At 57.4% G+C, this 17,483-nt stretch overlaps 1 protein-coding gene across 21 annotated transcripts in view; it reads right to left on the bottom strand.

Moving 5' to 3' along the window:
- Nucleotides 1-301: 301 nt before the first annotated feature.
- PTPRF (protein tyrosine phosphatase receptor type F) overlaps nucleotides 302-17,483 on the bottom strand; it is an 88,607-nt gene continuing 71,425 nt past the window's right edge. For 15 of the 21 annotated variants that reach the window (XM_045035680.1, XM_045035681.1, XM_023258614.2 and 12 more), the window contains 16 exons: nucleotides 17,031-17,246; nucleotides 16,560-16,714; nucleotides 13,774-13,889; nucleotides 9,979-10,011; nucleotides 9,082-9,179; nucleotides 6,073-6,196; nucleotides 5,727-5,902; nucleotides 4,883-5,002; nucleotides 4,446-4,600; nucleotides 4,079-4,364; nucleotides 3,820-3,998; nucleotides 3,476-3,602; nucleotides 3,140-3,265; nucleotides 2,708-2,862; nucleotides 2,484-2,619; nucleotides 302-2,055 (listed from right to left, as the gene is read on the bottom strand). In XM_045035680.1, coding sequence (XP_044891615.1) covers nucleotides 1,987-2,055; nucleotides 2,484-2,619; nucleotides 2,708-2,862; nucleotides 3,140-3,265; nucleotides 3,476-3,602; nucleotides 3,820-3,998; nucleotides 4,079-4,364; nucleotides 4,446-4,600; nucleotides 4,883-5,002; nucleotides 5,727-5,902; nucleotides 6,073-6,196; nucleotides 9,082-9,179; nucleotides 9,979-10,011; nucleotides 13,774-13,889; nucleotides 16,560-16,714; nucleotides 17,031-17,246 — 2,271 coding nt within the window. In that variant the 3' untranslated portion in view covers nucleotides 302-1,986. The remainder of the gene's footprint in view (nucleotides 2,056-2,483; nucleotides 2,620-2,707; nucleotides 2,863-3,139; nucleotides 3,266-3,475; nucleotides 3,603-3,819; nucleotides 3,999-4,078; nucleotides 4,365-4,445; nucleotides 4,601-4,882; nucleotides 5,003-5,726; nucleotides 5,903-6,072; nucleotides 6,197-9,081; nucleotides 9,180-9,978; nucleotides 10,012-13,773; nucleotides 13,890-16,559; nucleotides 16,715-17,030; nucleotides 17,247-17,483) is intronic. The other 6 variants (XM_023258599.2, XM_023258600.2, XM_023258601.2 and 3 more) reach the window with 1 other exon arrangement.

The raw sequence follows: 17,483 nt of genomic DNA, 5'->3' as shown, positions 1-17,483 counted from the left end.
CGGGGTCCCCAACATGATGGCCCAGAACATCCTGAGGGTGAGGAGAGGCAAAGGGTCTGCTGTCTGCCTGGGGAGCTGGGTCCCATGTGGGGTGCCCTTGACACACACTGGCATCTGGTTTTCAGGGTTTGTAACTTTCCTTTCTGAAAGTGGGCAGCCACGCTGGGAGCCCGACGGCCGCAAATACTCAGGACAGCCTCACTGTCTCCTTAGGAGCAGGAAATCTCCAGAATGTACCCCTAGGTACTGAACTCACACAGCCCACTCTTCGGTTCCAGAAAGAGCTGAGACGGAGGCCCGGTTTGTAAGAAATCTGATTATTCAAATTTATTACCATCAAGAATTATGCAATGATGCTGTAGTTTTCTTAACAAATAGAAAACAGACTGTGTACAACAGTGGACTCTACAGCACTAGCATCCACAAGGTAAAAATGAATGTTTCATCCAACATTACCAACCCTGGATTGTTGATCTTGACTGAGCCTAGCTAGATCTGGGGACATGTGCTCCATATCCCTCAGCTAAAACAGCTATGCACCCTTCCCCGCCCCCACTTACCTACCTAGATAGTGCTGCCCAGAGGAAGAGGCCCTCTCCCTGCCCCTCAGCAAGCCAAGATAATAAGGATCGAGTATAGTACCATTGAGAGAAGTCCAGTAGTCTTGCCACATTGGTTTAGGAGGGCATCTTGAAGGAGTGGAAAAGAGCGATTCTCAGGGGCTTTGAAAACAGCTGCAAACCAGGGAGAGAAATCATCTGGCCCTGCTCTGAGGACAGACATGTGCTACCAGGCCCACTGGCCTGGACCTGAAGGGCCAGCTGTGCCCCTGCTCGGCCCTGAGGTGTGCGGGGCGTGGTACACACCCTGACCTGTGTCAGTCACCTTGGCCCCACGGCCAGATCCACAGCTTACCAACACCACGCCGTACCCGCAATGCTGGGGACAAGAGCAAGGCTCTGTGGGCCCAGAGGTCAGTCTGGCAGCTCCCCTGGGAAGCCCAGGAACACAGAGCTGCCTCCCCTCTTGGGGTTTTGAAGCAGAGGCCAGGGGGATGACTCTGTGTTTTTCTTGGTGGGTTTCTTTTTTTGGGTTTTTTTTGGATTTTTTTATTTTTTTTTTTCTTTGTGTTTTTTTTTAACCTTTGCAAACACGATGGTGATGAGGAACGCCTTGCCAGGCTCCCCGAGACACGTCTGTGGTTCTGGGCTGTGAATGTTACACACACACACGGGAATAGACAACTGGGGATGAGTGTTTCCTATCTCTTCCCCGCCCACCACTGTCTGTGGGGCCTAAAATAAGGCTCTGAAGGAAAAACAAAACAAAACTCAAAAAAAGAACTGTGTTTCCCTGCATTTGGCTGAAACAGGATCTTGTCTGAACGGCCGGAAGAGCAGCTGGACCGGTGATGCCTCCCAGGCCCACGGCTGGGCCTGCACTTAGGCCGGTGGCCCCAGCTCCACGCAGAGGAAGGCATGTTCTGTCCTTCAGCAGCAAGACTCATACAGAAAGAAGATCCAAAACGAACTCAAAAAAGAAAACAAACTGAACCCCAACCCCCACAGCGGCCCATTCTGCAGTTAAGGATTTGCAAAAGGAAAATCAGAGGGAAGAGGCTAGAATCCCTCAGTCTACCCCACTTAACGTATAAAAAAGGAGACTTTGTCCCCATCCCCACCCCATGAAAAGAAGCATGAGAAACGCGGCGGCAGCGGAACAGAGAGCTCGAAGCAGGCTCCGGGCGGGCCTGGTGGACAGAGACGGGCCACGGCACCTGCCTGCCGGCCCACCCACTGGCCCAGGGGTGGTCTGGGCTCTCCATTTGGTGTGGCAATGTTCCTGAAACGCTGTGACCCCAGTGGGCTGTGCTCTGCCAGCAACAGCATCCGTGCAGGAGGGCTAGACGATGGTCGGTATGGCTCAGAGGAGCTGAGTCCCCTCCGGAGCCCCAGGCAGGGGCGGCGGAGGAGAGGGGAGCGGTAGTTACGTTGCATAGTGGTCAAAGCTGCCAAGGTACTCCAGGGCCGCACGATAGCACAGCTGGTACTGGTCCTGCCGGAACAGGGGACTGGTATGAGTGGAGACTCCCGACACGCTGCCAAGGGCACTCACACTGTAGCTGGTGGGCCACAAGCAGGTGCTAGACCCAGACATCTGCCCCAAGCCGTGGCCAGAGAGCCTGGAGGAGCCTCCGAAGGCTCATCTCTCTCCCCCGGTGCCCCATACTCACCTGCTCCCCCAGCCCCCACAGCCACCTCCATCAAGTTTATCTGCTCCTAGAGCGTGCACTCCATAAGGACTCTGGTCCAACCCTTGCCGGAAACCCGGCACTCTGCTGGTGCTCAGCGCAGAGCTGCTGAATGAGAAGCGTGTTCCACTCATCCTACTCCGGCACCTCGGGCCGAGCAGGTAACGGTAAATGCTGGCGGCGTGTACATGTGAGGAGCCTGGCCTGTGCACCGGCCAGTGGGCCCGCCTACCTCCGTCTGCACCATGGCCGGGCGCTGTGTGCGTAGGGTCTTCACGGTCTGGAACATGTCGACCACGCCCTCATAGCGCATCCGCTCCAGGACGATGCTCAGAGTGATGAACACCCCAGTGCGGCCCACACCGGCACTGCTCAGGGACAGCACTGGATCAGGGATCCTGCCCACGAGGCCCACAGTCACCCCCCTCCCCCAGCCCTCCACGGGGTCAGCCCGACCTGCAATGCACCGTGATGGGCCCGTCCTGCCCGAACTGCTCCTTGGTCTTGTGCACCTGCCCGATGAAGTCAATGAAGCCCTCACCCGTCTTGGGCACGCCCTGCTCGGGCCAGTCTGTGAACTGGAACTGCCGGATCGTCCTCGACTGCCCATCCTGGGGGAGGCGGGTAGGGAACAAGTACGTCACTTGTGCCCCGCGCTGCAGCCCCACCAGGCCAGGCGGGCAGGACAATGACACAGGGTGTGTACCCGTGAAATCACGATACCTGAAGCCACCCTGGGAAATGCATTCACACACACCTGTGCCCTCGCCTCAGACTCCTGCAGCCTGAGCCAGGGCGCCATGCAGGCAGTCACCACCCCACGTGTGCTCGGGAAATGTTGTAGACATGCTTTGACGCAAAGGTACACGCTCCCCTCTCCACACTTACCCGGGCGTCCGTGACCTTGAACTCACGCAGGATATACTGGGGCATGTTGTACTCAGCCATTGGGTCAACAACAAAGTACTGGTAGCGAGCAGAGCGCTCTGCTGGCCAATACTGGTGGCATTTCTCCTGTGGACAAAGGACCCAGCCCCCATGATCAGGCAGGGAGGAGTCTGGGAGGAGAGCTCCGGGTTTCAGAGAACTCTGAGGTAGGGCACCTCAGGTGGTGAGGAAGGGGTCCGAGGGTCTGGGTGTGAAAGGAGGGAGGGGTGAAGACGTGGCCGGTGTGCTCCCAGGCATGGCAAGGGCCCTGGGGTGGGGGTAGGGTGGTGGGCTCACCCTGCCCATCTCCCGAAGCCTCGTCAGCATGACGATGATGGTGGAGTTGTGCTCCCATAACATGCGCCAGAAGTCCTCGGTGCTCTCTGCCAGAGGCCCCTGCGTGGCGATGTAGGCCTTCTGCTGTCTGCAGTGGACACAAGACCGGACATGCCAGAGGGGCTGCCGCCCCTCGAGTCTCCCTCAGACTGTCTGGTCCCTTGAAGCCCTGCCCAGATTGACTACCCCTCCTCCAGGAAGCCACTCTGATCTTCTGGGCTGGCCCTACTCTGCTGGGCCTCCAGCTAGCCAGCTGCAGGCCTGCGCACCCGTGGGGCGTGGTGTGCAGTCACGGGCATGCTGACCTATAGCCATCCAAGAAGCTGGCATTGATGTAGTCAGAGCCTTCCACACCACGGATGGGCTGCAGACACACGCGGGTCAACTCATAGGGCATGATGTTCACCAGGCGGTTCTTGAACTTGTTGCAGGGGAGGTTGGCGCTAATGAAGCGGGATGTGTGGGCCTTGGAGCTGGCCAGCAACTAGATAGAGGAAGGGGCTGGTCAGGCCTGGCCTTCTGGGGAGATCATCCCCATGACCCAGTCCAGGCCCCCGCGCCCACCTTGAACTCGAGCTCCATAGCGGTCACACTCTCCCCGGGAGGCACTTGGCCCAGCTTCTGGATGTGGGCATACAGGCTGCGGGCAGGCACCTCCGTGTGTCCGCACGTGGCGGCTTCCAGCAGCGCCTCGTGGATGAACACATACTGGTCCTCTGTCTGCACCATATAGTTCCGCTGCGATCGCATGCATGTCACATGGCCATAGATGTCGACTGTCTTCTCATGCTTCATCCGCTCCAGCATGGCATCGATAACGATGAAGCAGCCCGTGCGGCCCACGCCCGCGCTGCAGGACACGGGCTCGGCTTGGGGCAGAGGTCCACCCCACCTCCCATCCCACCCCTCTGGTGGCACTCTACCCCCTCACCTGCAGTGCACCACCATGGGCCCTGCATCGAGTGGGTTGCAGGCCTTGACCCGCCGCAGGAAGGCCAGGATGGGGGTCGGGTACTCGGGAACCCCGTGGTCTGGCCAGGCCATGAATTGGAACTGACGCAGCTCCCGCTTCTCACTGGAGCCACTCTGGGGAGAAAAGTGGGGGCAGGTGATGTGACAGGGGGAGTATGCTGAGGCCAGACCTGCTGCTCTCACCGGACTCAGAAGCCATGCGGGGCGCAGTGAAGGAGCTCGAGGCGCTCTTTCCATTCATCCCACCCACAGCCTTGGCTGCCACGGGGCACTCACACACCTCTAAGCCCCGGCTTCCAGCACTGAGTTCCCGCTCGCCCATCCCCAGCACGCTTAGCTCACACTGCTGTCCTGGTAGGGCCCGGGTGGGGGACGAGTACCAGGGCAGGGCCATACCTTGTGGAGTGCAAAGGTGCGTACGGTGTACGTGGCCAGCTCCACGGTGTCCAGCAGGGACACCTGAATGAGGCCGTAGGTCTCGGTGCCCCGGGCTGGCCAGTACTGGTCGCACTTCACCTACAGGGGGACAAGCGGGGCAGGTGCAAGGGTGCTCAGAGTTGCCCAAAGGCTCAGACTGGCAGGGGCCCCAGGGGCAAAGAAGGGTGGGAGGTCTAGCTTACTTGGCTGCAAGGCCCCCCCCGCCCTGAACTCTCAGATCTATCGTGCCACCCTCTCACCAAACCGTATCAGGTTCTCGTGCTACAATGCCATCCCTACCCGAGCTGGGAGAATGAGGGCCGTAATTGAAAATTATTTATTCATGACCAGATCACACCAGGCACATTTTCTGCCAAATTTACCCATAAGGTTTATGCGCCATTTTCAAGCTCTGTAAATTTTACGTTCCAGTCAATGCTTTGCAGTGCAAAAGCAGATAACAGCAGCTCTTTGCACTAATTAACTTAGGAGATGTGTTAATGCCCCAGGAACACTCCAGCATCTGGGGAACATGTGAACATCTCGGGAACATGCTAGCAACTGGGGAACGTATTAACATTCTTGGAAAATGACAGCATCTGGTACAACATGTTAATATCCTAGGAACCTGCTGGTGACTAGGGAACACGCCATACCCCAGGAATACCCAGCAGCTAGGGAACATGGGAACACTCCGAGAAGACAACAGCACTTGGTGCGTTCCTTGAGGAACTTCGGACAGAGACAGAAACAGGTGCCTGAAGTCACCTGGTGGCTGGGTGTTTCCCACCCCACCTCCTGGCAGGCCCCTGCACCGTCCTACCCGGGACTTCTCCTCCAGCCGTGTCATCATGACCACAGTGGCCGTGCGCTGTTCCCACACCATCCGCCAGAAATCGCCCATGGTCTCAGGTAGTGGGCCCTGTGTGGCAATGTAGGCATTCTGTTTGCGGTAGCCGTCGATGTAGTTGGCGTTGATATAGTCACTCCCTGGGACACCTATGGGCACGAAGGGACATAGGAGAGCATTATCCCAGAGCCCCCCCGTCCAGCCCACCATGCCCTGGTGCACCCCTGGGACTCACGGGCCTCTCGTACAGGATGGAACGTCACCCCAGCCAGCAAGGAGGAGAGCAAGGGGATGGGAGGGGGCGCTGCCCTTGGCTCACCATCGATGGAGGTAAGGATGACCCGTGAGTGGTCGTAGGCGATGACATTTGCGTAGCGGTTCTTGGGCTTGTTCACCTCCAGGTTTGAATTCTCCCATGTGAACTGCTGTCCAGGGTCAATGGACTGTAGGAAGTGGAGGAGGCAGGTAGAGCAGGGTAAGAGCTGAGGTCTCCCTACTGCCCCCAAGACCCAGCCTGCCAGGTGGTGGCCACATGCTGCTTTTGCTCCTAGGCCACAACCAGCTCCGTGCCCCCAGCTGTGGAGCTCAGAGGCTACCACACCACCTGTCAGGTAGGTGATGAACAGAGGCCCTTCTGACCATGGCACCAAATCCCCTTGTCTGGTAGAGTGGTCGGGGTGGGGCAGAGGCAGGGGAATGTCCCTCGAGCCTTGCACCCAACTAATGAAATGAGTACAGACCAAGAGAGAGCAATGGTAGCCAGCCATGCAGTCCCCGACATCGTTGGGGCCTCTGGGCACCTGCCGCATCACCCTGTCCAGCTCTCCTTCCTGCAGGCAGGGCACAGTGCTCCTCTGGGGTTCACTCCCAGGCCTTTGCACTCTGAAACCTTGTGGGGGGCCCTCCTTTGCCCGTGGGATCTTGCACACACAATCTGGAGCTGCCCACTACCCCGGCTGCAGCCTGGGCTCCCCGAGCTCCTGAGCTGAAGTGAGTGGCCAGCAGCCACCCGGGGGTCCCCCAGGCCCTGCCATCTCAACCCTCGCCAAGCGGAGTTCATCAGCTTCCCTCTATGCCCGGCTCTGCCACTGGAACACCATCTCGGTAAAGGCACCTTCACCCCTTTACCCCCAAACCCTGGCCAGAACCCTCAAGCCATCCTCAAAAACCCCTCCGTGCTCGTCCCCTCAGTCACTGTGCCCTTGTGCTTCCCCGCCCCCGTGGCTCTCTTCCACCTGCTGCCACTGGCCTCAGCCAGGCCACTGCAGCCTAGACTTAGGTATTTCCCTCTTTGCTTCTGCCCCACTCTGACTTACTCTGTCCTGGAGCCAGAACAATCCTCAGAAAATGCAGATCTGATTATCCATTTCCTGCTCCAATGCCTTCCACGGCTCCAAATCACCACAGATGATAATGACCGTAACAGCTGAGTCTCCGTGAGAACTCACCGTGTGCCTGGCACTGTTCTAAGCACTTTGCATGTATTCCCTCACGTAAGCCTCCTATGAAGCAGGCTCTATTATTATCCCCCTTTTACAGAAGGCTACGATCCAAAGTTCCCAGCAGAGCCCACGATGCCCGCCATGTTTTGGCGCCAGCCTACTACTCTCCACACGACAGCAGGCACTGTTTCTTTGAGACATTCTTGCCCACCCCACCCCTCAGCCTGCCTCGGTGCCGTCAGCCTACTTTCTCTGCACATTCTGTCATATTTAATACTAGGGTATATTGTCATATTCAACGTTGACTATCTGCCTGAGCTTGTCTCCCCCACAGGTTGAGCTGCCTGAGGCATTTGTATCCATGTTCCCAGTATTCAGCACGGGTAAGTGCTCGACGGCGCGTGATGACTGACGGACCGAGTGACCGACAAAGGTGACAGGGCTATGGGATTCGGGCTGAGGGAAAGCCCACAGCAGGTCTAGGTAGGCAGAGAAGGCTTCCTGGAGGAGGAGGGAAAGCTCACACTTGAGAAGTGGGCAGAAGGCGTGAGGGGGAACACCGTGAGCCTAGACAGTGAGATGCAGAGTCTCATGGCAAGGAAGGGCCGGTGTGGGACACGGGACTGGATGAGTGTGGGCAGAGACTATGGAAGGCCCTCCTGGCCAGGTCAAGAACAGGGAGCACGAGTCATCAACCTTGTTACCTTTGCAGCAGGGACTTATCGCAAAGCAGGCTGCAGTGGGTGCTCTACAGGTAGAGGCGGTATGCTCTCCTCGCAGCAGACACGTTCATCAATTTGCCTGCCAAGCTCGATTTCCTCTGTGGAAACCTGGCCCACAGCCCTCAGAAGGGGAATCCTGGGACCCCAGGGTACCACGCACAGCCGAGGGCGGACGTCTGACTAGAGGGAGCAGACTTGCCGGCTGGGCTGAGCCAGCCCATCAATCACCTATCCATTCATCATTGATCGAGGGTGAGTCCTGGGCCAGGCCTGTGCTAGGAGCAGGGGCAACAGCGGGACAGGAGCCGACGAGGCAGAACGACACCTCTGTCTGTGCTCCTTAGAGGAGGGGAGGCTCTCCTTTATCGTCTCCTTCTCTAGCAAATCCTTCCCCCAGCCCCTGACCAGCTGGGCTGCCTGGAAGCCCTCAGACCCCAGAAGCTGAAGTCGGGGCCCCAGCAGCTAGGAGTGAACAGAGTGAACCAGAGTGAACAGAGTATGTGGAGGGCTGTGAGCAGGAAGGTTTGTGCAGCCTGAGCAGCGAGCCTCGAGTCACCCAACTGTCCACTCTGTGACCTGTGCGGCTCTGAGAACACACGTGAGGGTGTGCGTGAGCAGGACACAGGCTGTCAGGCAGGCCTGGGTCTGACTGCCGGCTCCACTACACATCAGCTACTTGACCTCGGGCAAGTCACTTCCCTTCTCTGCGCTTCAGCTTCCTCATCTGTAAGATGGGATAATAACGGTACCATTTCATACTTCGAGGAAGACAGGATGAGAGGGCACATGCAAATTGCCCAGTCTGGTCTGGCCTGAGGTAAGCTCTTGATAAATGAGCTATTACTGCTTGTCTGTGTGTGTGTGTGTGTGTGTGTGTGTATGTGTGCGCGCGTGTGCGCGGACGCGCACGTGCGCGACCCTCTGTCTGCTTCTGTTAGCATGTGGGCGCGTGTCTGAGTGTCCAGACTTAGGGTGCTTAAAAGGGCCTCAGCCAGGCCTGGCACCCGAAGAGCTGAATTCCCTACTGGCCACTGCTGATCCCTCCAATCTGTACTCTGGGGAAGCCTGGAGCCGCCCACCCACAGCTGGGACCCGAGGCAGGGCAGGAGCTGGCACGGGGCTAGGCCTGGAGCAGGCACATGGCAGGGGGTACGGACGTCTCACCTCATACTCCTGGGAGAACTTGAGGCCATCGTTGGCTTTGAGGCGCTCAATGTTGTCTGCCAGGTCAGTGATGGGGATGGGCGGGTGGTCTCGCATACCTGGGGGCGGAGGCACATAAAGGCAGAGTCAGCGTGAGGCCTGTGCGGGGTGGTGGAGACAGCCCCAATTCATGTATGTGCACACGTGAACATGTGTGACCATGGAGCACTCGGCACTGGTGGCATGGAGACGGCAGCACATGCGGCGACAGGATGGTGGAGCACACGGCGGCCAGAAGGTGGGAGAGGACAGAGGAAGTGTGTGTGCTGAGAGCACGTGTGGGCATGTGCGCAGGGCATGTGTGCGGGACACGGCGCTGAGTGGGGGCACCAGGGCCTTGCCCGGCGGGTTCTCAGGGATGCCAGGCATCCTTCCTCCTGGGCTGGGGCTGGAAGCCCAGGTTGGGGGGTGGCGCAGCCGCACACCTGCCCCACAGGCCCTGCTTGTGCACAGCCCTCCTGCCCCTCACTGGCGCCAGTCACTGTGGGAGACTGGGTGACGTCATCGTCTCCACACTGAGCGTGTGGATGGAGTGGACGCAAAGTACAGAGACATGGCAGAATGACCCAGAAGAATCTAGAGAGAGAAGCAGAGATGAGGAGGGAGATGTGGAGACAGGAGAGGCACCCAGAAGGGGGTCAGACTGGGACTGGAGGCTACAGAGGCAGAGAGACAGGGCCGGGGCCAGAGGTAGGGAAGACAGGACTGGAGGGAGCTGGGGAGAGAGGTGGAGAAGGGGAGAAGAAGAGAGGAGAGAAGGGAAAGAATCTAAGGAAGGACGGTGGAGGCGACAGGGTGAGAAAAAGTTGAAGGAAACACACAGAAGCCAGAGTAGCCCCCGGAACTTGGAAAACTAACTTGAGATATTCGGGCAACTGGGGACACTGGAACCTGCAGAGAAAGAAAACACAAAAGATAGCGGGGCACGAGAAGAGAGCCCATCGACCTTCTCTGGTTACAGGGGACACGTGGAGGGCTGAGGGGGGTGGGCAGGCCCCACCACGGGCCCCTGCTGCCTCCCGGGGACACAGACCCATCTCCCACCCAGAGCGGAGCGCTCCCAACACCCGGGGGTCTGGACAGCCTCGGGGGCCCCTTTTTAAGACTGCATCCTATCCAACCAACCCTCATCCCCACTGGTATCAAAACTTGACCTTGGCTATTTTCAGATGGGGAGGCGAAAGGGGAGCGTGCTGCTTTCATACTGAGAGATGAGGCATGTATGGCCAGAAATGACAGGGTAAGTCTGCACGAGGAGGTGCAGGAAACAACTATATATTCTGTGGGTCTGAAAACTTTTCAGAATAAAGACTAAATTATAGGAGGAAAAAAAAGTTCACTCAAGTAAAAAAAAAACAAAAAACAAAAAACACTAAGAAAACTTGCCATGCCCCTGGTCCCTCTGTCCCTTCTGATTCCTGGTTCTCTCAACACTCTGGGGACCACCGTGTCCACAGAGATGCCTCTCCCCACTGGCAGCCCCATTTCCTTGAGCTCCGCATCTCTGGGGGCTCATGGCCAGCCCCATTCCACAGTCCCTTCTGAACGCCCTCATCCTCTGCACTTGGCCTTTACCACATCTACACACTTCTTCTTTATCCCTCCTTTCCTCCCAGATCTCTGCAGCCACAGTGACTCAGGATCAGGGCCATGGGCTCCTAGCTGCTCAGCAGTCCTCCTGGGCATATCTGCTCAGTGCCCACACCCAGGCCATACCTTCCCTGCTGTTCTGACCACTTTCTTCTCATTGTGGAGAAAACCGAGCCCACCAGCCTAGAACCCAGCAGCGTGTTCCCCTTTACCGGCTTCACCCGCCTCCTGTCCTCTGCTGACCTGAACGCAGGGAGGCATGGCCACACTGCTCCCCTGGGCTACGTCACACCCCTCCCACTTGGGCCAGGGGCCTGAAGCCAGCTTCTGGGTTCTTGTCCCACAGCTGAGCGCCCTTTACCCCTGCATCGATGGATCATCACCGGTAAACAATTTCCATATCGGTTAAAAGAAAAATCCCTCTTCAAGCCACACCTCTCTCCTCTCCTGCTGTGGTCCTGTCCATCCTATCCGTCACACCCTGGCCTCTGGAAGGGGTCTCTCCACCTGCTCATTCCCCATTCACTGCTCCTCAACCAACCGAGATGCTTCTGCCCCCAGGACTCGGCCACCATGCTCTCTCTCTCCACAGTCCCAACTGCCAAAGCCCGTGGTCCTCCTGGGTGCACAGCCATCGCGGCCTTGGCTTCAGGGACACTCCATTCTTCCCATACCCTTCCTCCTTGGCTGCTCCTTCTTAATCTCCCTGGCTACTCTTCATTCATCGTTTCTCAACATTTCACCTCCTACTGGCTGCCCCCTCTCCTGTTCTCCGGCTTTGGTCACTGCAGGCCGCTTGGCACCTCCTCCCACGTCCGTGGTTTCAGGCGGACGGTGGTGTGGAGGTCCAGACCCACAGGCCCAATTGCCACCCGGAACCCCCTCCTCATTGTTCAGCCATAAACCCGAGCCTTGCCACCTACTTCACGCTTCCTAAGACTGCCCTCCACCCCCCATAGCCACCCTCCTCATGCACCTTTCACTTACTCCCGGGGCTTTCCAGGCTCCCCATTTCTCTCCTCCAATCTGTCTTCCGCACAGCAGCCAGAGCGAGATTTCCAAATCACAGTTCTGACCCTGTCGCTCCCCTGTGGAAAACGTCTAATGCCTCCCTGGTGCTCTCATGATGCAGTCCAAACCCCTGAGCCTGGCGCTCAGGTTCCTTTGTGATAGACCTCTGTGTACCCTCCAGTCTCATCCGTGGGCTTTCAATACCCCAACTCCAATGAGGCAGGACACCCAGTGTCCGTATGCTGACTCCGCAGGACTATTTCCAACGAAGGGAGCTCCCTCCCATTTGCCTGACTCACGCCCACATGGCTCAGCAACCCCTCTCAGAGGGGGCTTCTCTGCCGTGCAGGCCCCTGGCATCCTGGAGCATGGATTCCTCACAGATATGATTCTGCTGGGTCACAACAGCCCACTAGGCCGCCCGGTTCACTTGCCCTCAGGACGCAGGACTTTGGAACTCAGTCACCATGGTGTTGAGGGAGCCCAGGCCACATAAAGAGGCCGCGTGTGGTCGTCACAGATGACAACCCCAGGTGGGCTCATGGCTGACTCTCGCACCAACACTGAGTCTTCAGAATTCAGAGGACGGGAAACTTTTCCATAAATGCCAGACAGTAAATATTCTTGGCTTTATGGATGTATGGTAGACGCTACTTAGCTTTACCTTTGTAGCGTGAACGTAGCCATACATAATTCATAAATGAATGAGTGTGGCTGTGTTCCAATAAAACTTTATTTGCAAAAACAGGTAGTGGACCATATTTGGTAATGGGCCAAAGTTTGCTAACCTTTGCTCTAAGTTTGTATTTATTTATTTTGAGAGAGAGACAGTGTGAGCACGAGCAGGGGAGGAGCAGAGCGAAAGGGGAACAGAGGATCTGAAGTGGGCTCTGCGTCGACAGCAGAGAGCCCGATGTGGGGCTCGAACCCACAAACCGTGAGATCGTGACCTGAGCTGAAGGCCGACGCTTAACTGACTGAGTCACCCAGGCGCACCATTCCCCGCCCCCCACCTTTTTAAAGTTTTTATTTATTTATTTGCTGACCTTTGCTTTAAATGATTCTAGCTCTCAGACTCCAAGTTTTCCAGGTGAGGGCCCAGACATTCTGGAATAGAGACAAGCTGTTCCTGCTATACTCTTATCTGAATTTCTAATTCACAAAAACTATGAGGGGTAACACATAATTATTGTTTCAAGCCATTAAGTTTTGCAGTACGTTAATATGCACCAATTTAACTAGCTCACATATACACAAGCCCTGTATGTATGTTAGTTCACTCACTCAACTCAGTTGTCTGTGTGTCCATTTTACAGGTACCCAATTAGAGACCACTGTGTGCACAGTACAAGGGATGACAATGAACAAGACACAGTTCGTGGCCCCACAGAGCTTGGATTGTCATTGAGGCAATTCTAGCCCAGTGTAAGAGGAGTCACAGTGGAAGAATCAGAGAGGTTCTGGGAGCCAGGGGAGACCCCCAGGCCTATGTGGGGGCTGGGGCAGGTTGGGAAGCTTCTAGGGGAGGGGTCTGAGCTGCGTCTACTGGGGCACAGGGAGGGAGTGACACCTTAGAAAGAGGAGACAAGAGAGCCATGCCTAAGTGGCTGGAGAAGGAAGGCAGATATAAAGCCCTATGTGGGGTCCCTGTGCTCACACCGTAAATCTAGGTACCCTATCCTACCCCAAATGACTTATGGGGCATGTCCTACCAACACACCCCTCTTTGGGGCAGAGGAGACAAAGTTCAGGTGCAGAGGCTGGCCACCTTGTGGCTGGGATGTGGGCTATGTGAGGATCCTTAGCCTATATTTGGAGGCCTGACCCAAGGTAAGGCAGGGCCTGAGTAGCTGTTGCATATAGAAGCTTCTGTCACTTCAGTGAAGTGAATGCGTTCAAGAAGGGGGGCAGAAAGAAGAAACAGGGATAGGAAACGGGGGCATGAGGCTAGAGTCTCTTGGTAGAGACTCCAGCACCTGCAGGCCCGGGCTGGGGGGCAGGTGGGGCCCGGGCTGGGGGGCTGGGGGGCCCGGGCTGGAGGAGCCGCCCTACCTGGCGTCTGGTAGTTGAGCCGTCGCATCTCCACGGGATCTGAGGAGTGGGCCAGCAGGGAGTCCTTCAGCCCGATTGACTGCTCGTCCTTGGACGATGGCGAGTGGGTCCTCTTCCTGAAGAGGCAGAAGGATGGTTGGTGAGAACTTGAGGTCCAGGTGCAGGACAGAGATGGACGGCATGGTTGGCTGTGGCAGAGCCCCTGTGTGTCCGGCTTGGTCCCTCCCACTGCCCCACCCTGGGGTCTCTGAGCGCAGGGGAGCCAGTGGCAGAGCAGCTTTAACATGGAGAACACAGGGTGGGGCGGGTGGGGACACAGAAGGACTGGAGAGTGGACAGAGGGCCAGTGCAGCGAGGGGGAAAGGGGTTGCAAAGGCTGGTGGCACCTTCCAAGAGAGGGGAGGTCACCGCTGGGCAGTGGCTGCTGTCCCCAAGGCCACCACAGCTGAGGCAGCAGGAGTCACCAGGAGTAAACATGCAAACGACACGTACGATACACAAACATCACAGAGAGCTGGGCCCCGGTTGTCTGTCTCTCGGTATCAGGGTAAATGTCCAGAGCAGCAGGGGAAGGACGGGGAAGGCGTCACCCTAGCTGGGCGGAGTCCTCCCTCATCGGCCTCGGTTCCCTCGTCTACAGGGACAGGGTCAGAGACAGACCACGGGGTCTAGCTGCTGACAAGCATCCAGGGGCTGCTCCCGCTATGTGCACGCGGGTGTTTGCATAAGTGTGAACGAGTGTGTAGAAACACACACGTCCCCCTGCCCTGCAGCCAGTGCTCTCTGCACATGGGTCTCCTGCAGCACTCAGGTAATCTTAGAGAACTGGTTGCTGGTAGAAGGCTCTGGTGAGCTCGGAGTCAGTCTGTGCACTCCGGGGAAGCACTAAAGTCTGCACTATGCTTGTGCCCTGGGGAAGGGGCATCCCCTGTGCAGCGTACAAGTCGAGACAGTGACAGAGCCCACCCCAGAGCCTGCTGAGCCGACCAGACAAGCATAGGCCAGGAGGGTTCCGGTCAAAGCACCGCCCCTCCCTGCTGGGCCCAAAATGTGCACAGGGATAAGGAGTGAATGGGGAGGCGTGTGAAGAGAGAAGGAACGAGTCCTACCTTTCTTGTTTACTAGGTCCCGAAAGACAGGCAAGGACAGAAGAGAGGAATGGTCATTGTTTCCACCAAGCACTCAGGCCCTCTCACGACATGGGGAGACGCTGAGGGACCTGTTTACGGCACCTATATGGCCTCCACAGGCAGGGGGTTGGCTCTCCTAACAGACACCAGGACCCAGACGGGATGGAAAGGACACTCCTCAGGGTCCACCCCCCACTAGTCTCCATGCCCTGGACCAGGAAAGCCTGTCTCTATTCACCCTGGGAGGAAGGAATGAACTCTTCAGGAAGGAGGCCCTCGGACCAGGTCAGGGATAGGGGAGAGATGGGACACGGAGCACAGGAACTCCTATGTGGAGACGTGTTCAGACATACAAACCGATGTGTGCTCACTGACAAACGTTCGTGAACGAGCCTTATGGGCTCAGCAGTGTGGTGGCTGCTGAAACACAGGCCTAGTGATGTGCCCAATGAAGCATCACTGGGGCAAAAGTAGGGACCTGGGACAGCCTTGTGGGCACCAGAGCCGGGAAGGGAGTCTTTTTTTTTTTTTTTTAAAGTAAGCTCTATGCTCAACATGGGGCTTAAACTCACAACCCCGCGATCAAGAGTGGCAAACTCTCTCAACTGAGAGCCCCTGGAAGGGAGTCTTGAAGGATGCAATGACAGCAGCCTGGTGGGCACGAGTGGGAAAGCTGCAGAATGGAGGGGGCACAGCCCCAGCCAGCCAAGCGAACTGCATCAGTTCCGTGACAATGTCGGGAATGGGACCAGACTGGTTAGCCAGGCGTTTGACTGTCAGGTTAGAGAGCTCATGCTTTACTTCAGGAGCCACTAACAAGTTTTAAACTGAGGGTGACGAAGCTTTGGAAGAACCTTTCAGGTTGGCAGGGGGATGGGTAGGAGGGGAGGCTCTAAGAGCAGGTGGCTACTACTAGCTGAGAAAGAGCACTGAGGAACACCGTTTACCAGGTCCCCAGCTGTGCCTAGACATGCACCGTCTTGTGGGGAGCCTACTGGGAGTGGAGGAGGAGATGTAGCCATCTTTAGGACAGAACTCCCAGGAGACCAGGTGGAGTGAGGGAAGAGGAGGGCTGAGGCTGGTCCCCAGGTTTCTGACTGATAACTAGTCCCTCGTGACAGGGACTGCAGGGGAAGAAGGTTAAGGGGAAGGTTCAAGACACGCTGAGTCTGGGACTACTGGGGATGCCGTGGTTACAGCAGGCGTTCAATAAATGTGTGCAAAATGAATGTCTGTGGGTACATGGGCCCGCAGCTGGGCCTGGACCTCTCTAGGCCTAAGCGGGAGAGCCAGGTTGGGGAGTCATCTAGGAACGGCGTCAGAGGAAGTGCTGAAGGTAGGAGACCAGGAGAGGGCGGTGTCCTGAAGCTTAAAGACAGACATGTTCACACCCACCGAAACAGAGAGACAGATGGACACACGTGCCCAGGGATGCAGGTGAACCAGCCCTCTGTGAAGCTGTGGCTCCTCGTCACACCTAGGCTAACATACACGCGTGTGCACACACACTGCTTCTGCTCTTGTGGGCTCCCACTGAGCCCAGGGGCCGGGTGCAGGCCTCTGTGGCTGCCCTGTACCTGCGCGAACCATGCCGGGAAGGACCTGAGAGTCCAGGGGCAGGTGGCTGTCTCCTGGGGTGCTGGGTGCAGCACTCACCTCTTGAACAGGAGGATGGCGATGACAATGAGGATGATGAGGATGACTGCCAGGACGGGGCCTGTCACCCACAGCATCTCAGGCTCCTCCTGCTGCTGGGCTGGTGTCACCTGGACCACGATCTCATCGGAGTAGGGGCTGGAGGCATAGCGCTTCTGTGGCCCAGTGGAGGAACAGCATGGGCGGTGAGCTCAGTGTGAGGTCCCCACCCTCTGCCCACCAAACCTGGAGAAAGGGCTCTGGGGCTGGGCTATGCTGGGCTGGAGCCAAACAGGCCGACCTGAGCCTGGCCAGCTGACCGAGTCCCTAGGGCTAGATAAGGTCTGGCCTTCTGGGTCCTAGGGGCTGACGTCTTTTGAGATCCCCTAGTGCAGGTCTGGGGTCTCTGGGGCAGCCCTAGGCCTGGGATCTCATGGTATTTGAGACTAGTCTAGTCTCGGGGTACTGAGAGCCCAGGCGGCTCAGGCAGACCTGGTCCATGGGTTCCTTCAGGGAGGCGAGCACAAAGCACTGATAGCTCAGGTCCGGAGACAGGGGCCGGTTGTAGAAGCCCCGGTAGCTCTTCTTGTCCCCCAGGGTGAAGGTCTCAGGGAGCACGTCCACCTGAGCAGCCACGTATGGCTTCAGCCGCTCTGCCTGTCGCCGACGTCGCCGTTCCTCACTCCCCTGCTCGATGGCCTCCAGAAGCTGACAGAGCAGAGCACAGGAGTCACGCCGGACCTCAGACCACGTGCCCCTGGGCCTGTGGCCTCAGACATCTTCTCCCTGGACTGAGACTCACCGTCCACGTAACAGGCCTGGGCCCGGCCTGGCCCACTGCCCTCACGGAATAATGCCACACACCGGCACAATGCCACTCCTCCCTGCCAACCCAGTGAGGAGAGGCCCTCTGGGTAACCTGCCCCTCACTCTAACCAGAGAGGG

This window comes from Felis catus, chromosome C1, assembly GCF_018350175.1.
Source record: "Felis catus isolate Fca126 chromosome C1, F.catus_Fca126_mat1.0, whole genome shotgun sequence".
Taxonomy (NCBI): Eukaryota; Metazoa; Chordata; class Mammalia; order Carnivora; family Felidae; genus Felis; species Felis catus.
The sequence above is the reverse complement of the archived record's forward strand: the minus strand, read 5'-3'. Positions and strand labels throughout refer to the sequence as shown.